General features: G+C 40.3%; 1 protein-coding gene across 1 annotated transcript; it reads right to left on the bottom strand.

The window, feature by feature from the left end:
- Positions 1-235: 235 nt before the first annotated feature.
- LOC124255639 lies at positions 236-7,731 on the bottom strand. The gene is made up of 3 exons (XM_046689536.1): positions 7,508-7,731; positions 3,151-3,330; positions 236-1,804 (listed from the first exon to the last, which is right to left on the bottom strand). Exons 1-3 carry the CDS (start codon positions 7,728-7,730, stop codon positions 1,638-1,640), a joined length of 570 nt encoding a protein of 189 aa, XP_046545492.1. The 5' UTR covers position 7,731; the 3' UTR covers positions 236-1,637.
- Positions 7,732-8,096: the final 365 nt, after the last annotated feature.

The following is an 8,096-nucleotide window of genomic DNA, read 5'->3' as shown; positions in this document are numbered from 1 at the left end:
ACATGGACAAAGTACTGTGACTATGTGTCCCAGTCCACCCAGCTGTGAATGGGTACGTCGTTAGGATGCGAAAGCCACAATAACTCGGTGCGCCTAGTGGCTGCAAGAGTTGTATACTCCCCAGGGAGTTGAGATTGATAATGCGATGTGCTGTTCAGATTGACATCCAATGATCGAGGGAAAAATACCAGCGCCTTGAGCATGCACCAGTGCGTGGATATGTGCGATATATAAATATCCTAATAATAATAATAATAATAATAATAACATATTTCCCAAATACCGAGATAAAATCATTAAAGTTTTTTAAATCTAATTTGTTATTGATGAACATAAAGAATTTTCTGGGTTACATCATATTTTTATTCTTGAGTACAACGTTTCAGGGCTTGTTCTGGTCCCATCATCACGTAAAACTCATTTGTTATTGCAAAACAAGGATTTTTTAAAATCCTAAATTGAATTGATCTGAACAAATAATACTGACATTGTGTACAAACATTTGAAACATTCTTCAGAAATCTAAATTTGGCGGCCATCTTGGAATTTTGCCAACACCAGGGGCGCTACATACTAGATGTAAATTACATACAGCACTATGACGAACATTCCTTAATAAAATACTGAATATGATAAGATAATTATGATATATTGAGCATAGACTGACATACTTATAGATTTCAGTCGACCTGGCGGCCATCTTGGATTTTCTGCCACCAGGGGGCACTGCTGAGGTGGATCCATATCCAGAAATGTTTAGAATTGTTCGATGTATCAGTGTGCCAAGTTTGGTGCTTTTAACCCAAAGTGCACAATTTTGACAAAATCCTCGCCTTAACCACCCCACTATCGATCTTTTGACTCTTTTAAAGTTGTTTAAAGAAAACCTAAGACAACGGAGAAGGGCAGACTAGGCATTTAGTTCAGTGAGTGGCCAAGTTCATTTTCTAGTTAGTTGTGCTAATCAGCATAAACTTCTAGCCCAGACTGAATTTTCATTCTGCATATTAGGAGTTCGGCGTTATGGGAGTGAACCAATGTGTATATATAAATTAAAAAAATATTCTTCATGCACGTGCATGCTGAGGCCGTATGGGCTGAAAAGAACAATTCCGCGGCTTAATGGAAATTTTGACGTTTTGTATTTTAACACGATCAAGCAATTCATCTAACTTGGATCAAAGACTTTCTTCAAGTAATATAAGTCCCCTTGAACCTCGAAATAGGGTGACTTGCAGTCGCTATCCATAATTATATACGTTATCGATTCCAAGAGCAATAAATATACATATGCTTTGTCACTCCTACTTACAACTGTGTAGACAGATGCTCATGATGTCAATCACTGGATTGTCTGGTCCAGACTCGATTATTTACAGACCGCAGCCATCTAGATGGAATATTGCTGAGTGCGGCGTTAAACAAAACACATAACAAAATAAATCCTTATGCACATGCCCAATTCATTCTATAACACTTTTTCTTTAACTTTAAAATTTAAAAACTTTGTACACTTGAACATGGCGTATGTGTCCATGTCAACAACGATGTCCAGTCTGGGCTAAAACGCTGTCAGTAATCCGCAGGGTTTATCAGTAGACGGGATGATCTTTTCACACATGAATCTGAACTCTGAGCTACAGTCGTACGTCCTCCAGTTGTGAGAGATCCGCGACATGATTATACAGTCTCCCCGTAGTTGTGGCAGGATCCGCGTCCCAGTTAGTGAACGGTCCTACCGTTGCCCCCGTCACCCACTTCACGGTCCCACTGTCTTTCTTTGCCCCGATCCACAACGTTGCCGCTGTAACGAGAAAAATACATCGTCGTCGTTATTGACAATGCCGTTGTTGTTATGATTAAGACATAATAATCATGCTATGCTAATAAAAAACAATAATAACATAGTTTTATTCAGTTTTAGACCCGTGAACATCCGGGCTAGAATTGGTCTTCAGTAACCCATGCTTGTTGTAAGAGGCGACTAACGGGATCGGGTAGTCAGGCTCACTGACTTAGTTGACACATGTCATCATATCCCAATTGTGTAAATCGATGCTCATGATGTTGATCACCGTATTATCCGGTCCAGATTCGATTGTTTACAGACATTTTTTATTAATGTTCCGCAAGGAGCTTTTTTGTGAGAATCGTAAGACGGCACACAAATACTATTGTTTCTGTTGGACTTACTGACTGACTGAGTTTGGTTTTACGCCGCTTTTAGCAATATTCCAGCAACATCACGGCGGGGAACACCAGAAATGGGCTTCACACATTGTACCCATTGACGAGCCAACGCTTTAACCACTAGGCTACCCCACCGCCCCGTTTCTGTTGGAACCCGGTTAAAATATGATTTGTTTTAGTACCCGGTTATAATACTCTTTTCTTTGGTACCCAGTTAAAATTGTTCCCTTGCACAGTATTGTCAGTAGTGAGAGACTAAGCGACAAAACTGATCAGACAACACATCTCAGTGCCTATAAGCATAGGCGGATGTTCATGACGTCACTCCCTGGCTTGTCAAAGCTCCGTTTTATATTCACAGAAATGAGCAAGTTGGGTATTACTGCAGGTGGAATAAATTCCAGTTACATGTGTTCACCTGATGCAAGAGAAAACCCGAATTAATAAAGATCTAAGATCTTTTCTACTTTGAAAAAACGACGAGTTACCCAAAACAAAGTACTCATGTCTGAGGGAATAGACACAGTGTAACCGCTAGTGTTGATGAGATACGAGATGAGAAAGCCATGCGCTTTATTACATATATAGTCTCCCAGAGAGTCCTGCACCATGCTGGAGTAATCTACAGCTGTGACTTCAGAATTGGTCTTCAGGAACCTTGCTTGTCGTAAGAGGCGACTAACATGATCGGGTGGTCTGGCTTGCTTACTTGGTTGACAAATGTCATCGGTTCCCAATTGCGTAGATCGATGTACATGCTGTCGATCACTGGATTGTCTGGTCCAAACTCGATTATTTACAGACCGCCGCTACTTAGCTGAAATACTGCTGAGAACGGCGTTAAACAACAAACACACCAACATGCACAAATCAGTACAAATTGCTGCAAAGTATTTATAATGGCAGTTCACAATATACTGGCAGTGCGAAATTCCGTTAATGTGATAGAGTAGTGCTTACCTCGTGTTTCGCCCATAGCAGCCAAATACTTGTCTTTGTATGATTCGTCCGTGACAGCCAGCCGGCCTCCAATACTGTTACAGAAACTGACCGCCGAGGTGAAGTTCCGCTTATTCACCCATTCCCCGTATAAGCACTGACCAGTGGGTTTGTGATATAAAAACGGCTCCGGACACAAATCTGAAATAAGCGAGTTTTTTTTAAAACATATTTTATTGATATATATGGTTAATGAGATTGGGAAAAAGTCCAACTTTGTTTCCTTTCTAAGTATTTTCCCCAAGGCGCACCTCCATGCCCTTTTTTATTTGGCACCCTGTCCTTTTCATTTGATGCCCTTCGTTTTAATACAATAAAATATTAACGCTTGTTGGTTTTTAGTTTCTATTTCATGTTGAAGTTAAGTGAAATAACTGCGCTCCTTGAGTCTTCAAGAATCCTATGTATGCGTAACCTCACATAATACTTGGAAAAATGTCATTGCTTGCCTCCTTTGAACTTATGTCGCTCTGGATTCTGGGAGAAACACTATATTCCTTGAGAGAAAAGTTGTGCAAGTAGTCGAGTAATATTTTCAATCCAGTATATTGATTTCTGAGTTTTTTTCTGTCCAACTAATCGATCACGTCCACATTGAATATTGTGACTCTGCATGGTGCCATCCATTAATATGTATGCTATTGCTCTAAAACGCCCACGAGGATGAAAATACATTTTCTATAAAACAGCAGTAAAAGCTGGGATGGTGGGGTGGCCTAGAGGTTAAAGCGCTCTCCCTTCACGCTGAAGGCCCTGTTTTGAATTCTGCATGAGAAATACGTGAAGCCCCTTTCTGGACGAATCCGGGGCTGGAACCATTCATCAAAGACATATCACAAGGGATTCAGCTCGGATACACCCAGAATTGCGGCGATTAAATAGATCAGGCTCCGGTTCCTCGACACAAACATAAGTCTGAATTTTGACTTCAGTTAGAGTTTAAGTCAAATTTGAGAATACGCAGGTTGACACATGTCATCGGTTCCCAACTGCGCAGATCGATGCTCATGCTGTTGATCACTGGGTTGTCTGGACCAGACTCGATTATTTACAGACCGCCGCCATATAGCTGGAATATTGCTGAGTGCGCCGTAAAACTAAACTCACTAACTCACTCACTTATCCGTGGGATTCAACTTGCACAGCAAACAACTATTCAAAAATCATTTGGAAACTAAACCTTAAACAGCAGAAGTGCGGCTACCTGTTCCATTTCTATAGTTCGGTAAGTAGAATATGGACTACAGCTGCTGAGTATCTCTTTTGCGATTCTTTTTCTTTTCGGTTGAGGAAGAGGCGAGCGTTCTTTTTTTAAAATAACTACCTCCCTCGGCTGTATCCAACAAAGTGTATATTTACAGAGCACCATCAGACAATGTATCCATTGTCACTATCAACAGAAACCATGTTACTTGGGTTATTTCCAAATACTTTATTAATTCCACCCAAAACGACATTCGAAATTCTGTGTGACAGGAACTATTTGGCAAACAGTCAGTGACAGGGACTATTTGACAAGCAGTCAGTGACAGGGACTATTCACCAAACAGTCACCAGACCAGTGACTAATTGGAAAGCAGTCAGAGACCAGAGATTAGTGGTCAATCGCCGGTGACTGTTCAATGTGTGTTTACTAAGTTAATACATGCCTCTTCGACCGCGTTCATTGTGTGTCATATATTGTAACAGGTTAGCCTGACCCAGGTTTGATAGTTTGCGTGTTTTGGAACACTGCTGACAGAGTAAACAACAATAAGCTATTCGATCGTCTGAAGGTTTTTGAGAGTTCATTTCGCTTTTTGTTACATTTGAAAGAAGGATCAATTTTAGTCCAGATGAAATTGCAGATTCATAGATGTTACTTGCAATCAATGCCTTAAGAACTATAGCAAGCTGCATTAAAAACAAAAGCAAGCTGCATCAAACCGTTAGTGGAATAGGTTTTGAAGGAGATTGTACTTTTCAATTTTAGTATCGAGAACTCTTGGACTGAGAAGTACTTTATTTATAACTGTTCAGTACTTCAGTAACACATCCACTTCAACCTCTGCTTTAATCCTTTTGTTTAACCACCGACATCGGGAGATCAATATCGACGTATAGAAAGCATTCTTTGATGAGGTCAATTTTGTTAAAGCTAAGATTTATCAATAATAACCATCAATGTCCGTCGCTATTGATTCATTGTTATCTGTCCGTTTCCGTCCGTAGAATCGATTGAACTGGTGGACCTATGAACCTTTATGTATCATGATCAGATTGTACTTAGTGTAACATGTGTAGTATTCCCGGAAATTATTGAGAAAGTTGTTTCGGCAAATATCTAATACATGTATATATATAGACTATAGACGTTTAATTAAATGGATATGTTGAGATATGATTATCTTACAGTCTAAGTGTCTTTTCGGTACTTTGTGAGACCTCCTTGCCCTGCAATACACGACTGAATGCGCCAAGGTACACTATCGATCGAAGTTTGTAAGAAGTCGTTTATCCCTGACTCGACCAATACTTTCTTCATATCCTCAATATTTCTGAGTCCGTTTTGGTTTGTTCTGTCCTTCATTAGTCCCCACACATTCTCAGTTGGGTTAAGATCTGGGGTGTAGCTGGGCCAGTCTAAAACTTGAAGATTTCCGTTCGACAACCACTGTTTTGTGTAGCCCGCAGTGTGTTGTGGGTCGTTATCATGCTGGAAAATCCAATTATCTACATACAGTATTCGGGCCGTTGGAATGAGGTGACCATTTAAGATTGTCAACATATCGTTCCTTCGTCAAATTGCCAGTGAAAATACACAACGGCGTTACTCCACGTGATGATATTCTACCCAACATGTGTAATTTCGGGCTATATTTTGGGCGTTGGTTGATAGGTTTCACTGTATCTTTTGTCCAGATTTTCACACAGCTCGGAGAAAGCCAGACAGAACTTACATCAGAAAAGAAAACATTATCCCAATCTTCATAATCGTGAGCCCTTCACCAGTTTAAACGTCTTTCTTTTTGTGCATCTTTCATCAATGGTGAGGGAATTCCTCTCTCTTTTCACCCAGTTAAGTCTTTGTAAGTCTTGTCTAAGGGTTTCATTACATACCTGAGGACTTCCTCTATTAATCATCTCATTTCTGATATTCTCAACGCTTTTCAGTTTTCTCCTACCACAATCTGACCAAGTCGCTGGCGATCCGTAGTGCTGAACTTCTTTGGCCTCCCTGCCCTTGTCTTGTGCTCAAGCCCAACTCCTGACTAAATATTTTTCAACGTTCTGTATACTGTAGACAGAGGAATGTCATGTCTGCTGTAGACAGAGGGATGTCATGTCTACCAGCTAACTCTTTTGCATTAGTCACACCCCTTTCAAAATCATCTAGAACCAGCTTTCTTTTCTCTTCTGCAGTCAAATCTACCATGTCAACAAAGGAAGCCGTCTGCTACACCAGGGGAGATAACTCTTGATGTAGTAAGGTTCATTCTTAAGCCTACAAGAGTTGCCTCCCATATTGAGTACCCTACTACAAAATGTAACACCTACTTTAAAGTTCTATAATCAGTATTAGGAAACAAAGAATTTCTCAATAATTTATTGGCAAACTGTATTCAGGAGCTCTTGATAGCTTAACGTATGCGTATTCTGCCCAGAAAGGTGAGTGAGTGAGTGAGTGTGAGTGAATGAGAGAGTGGGTGGGTGGGTCGGTCGTTCAATCGGTCGGTCGTCCGGTCTGTGAGTGATTGAGGCAAGCATTTCAGCTGGACTATGATAATAGGGGACACCATGTACAAAGCTACTTTTACATTTTTCCTTAAAACAATTACTTCAGTTAATAATCAGTTTATTTCACAGTATGTCAACATCAATCGGCGGAGAGAGCATAAAACAAGATCTGGTCAGCTTGGTGTCAGCAGACTATGTCTCTGAGAGATATCCAACAGCTATAAACTGGGTGCCATGATTAAAGGACGACCAATGATTTTTACTGTCTAAGGTCATGATAAACGCTAAACGACACTGCTGTATTTCCTTCACCACTGAAACTACGGGTTAGAATTGGTCCACGAAGTAATAATTATGTACGCTGTGAACATTCTCTCGATGAAAGCTCATGATATTTAGGATTGTCAAAAAAGAATATTCAGGTTAGAATTGGTCTTCCGTAACCCGAGCTTGTCGTAACAGGCGGCTAACGGGATCGGGTGGTCAGGCTCGCTGACTTGGCTGACACATGTCATCGTATCCCAATGCCGTAGATCGATGCTCATGATGTTGATCACTAGACTAACGTTAAACAACAAACAAAATAAATCCGAGCTGATACCTCCCACACCCCAACCGTAGTAGTTGACGTCAGCCGTGACTGTGAACGGAGTTGCGTTGGAGAACGTTTTGCTGGTGTAGCATTTGTCGTTGCCGTAGAAAAAGGAAGAGCACCGGAGGTCTTGGTAGCATGTGTGGATGCAGTCGGAGAACTGTGACGTGACGCCCACGTGACTGACGTCCAAGACGTTGGAGTATATCAAGGCAACCGTGATGGCGGTCATGGTGTCTGCAACATAGACATGTCATCTGTTTGAATTATTACAATTGATGATGATGATGATGATGATGATGATAGTGATGATGATGATGATGAAGAATTATTATAATTGATGATTATGATGATGATGAAGACTTATTATAATTGATGATTAAGACTATGATGATGATGAAGATGAAGAAGAAGAAGAAGAAGAAGAAGAAGAAGAAGAAGAAGAAGAAGAAGAAGAAGAAGAAGACTTATTATAATTGATGATGATGATGATGATGAAGAATTATTATAATTGATGATTATGATGATGAATTATAATTGATGTGGTGGTGGTGGTAAACATTATCATTGATTCACACACGTGTAACAAAACTATACC

The sequence above is a fragment of the Haliotis rubra genome, unplaced genomic scaffold, assembly GCF_003918875.1.
Source record: "Haliotis rubra isolate DU_JTF1 unplaced genomic scaffold, ASM391887v1 Scf604, whole genome shotgun sequence".
Classification (NCBI taxonomy): domain Eukaryota; kingdom Metazoa; phylum Mollusca; class Gastropoda; order Lepetellida; family Haliotidae; genus Haliotis; species Haliotis rubra.
Note: the sequence above shows the minus strand (reverse complement) of the source record. Positions and strands in the feature narration are given on the sequence as shown.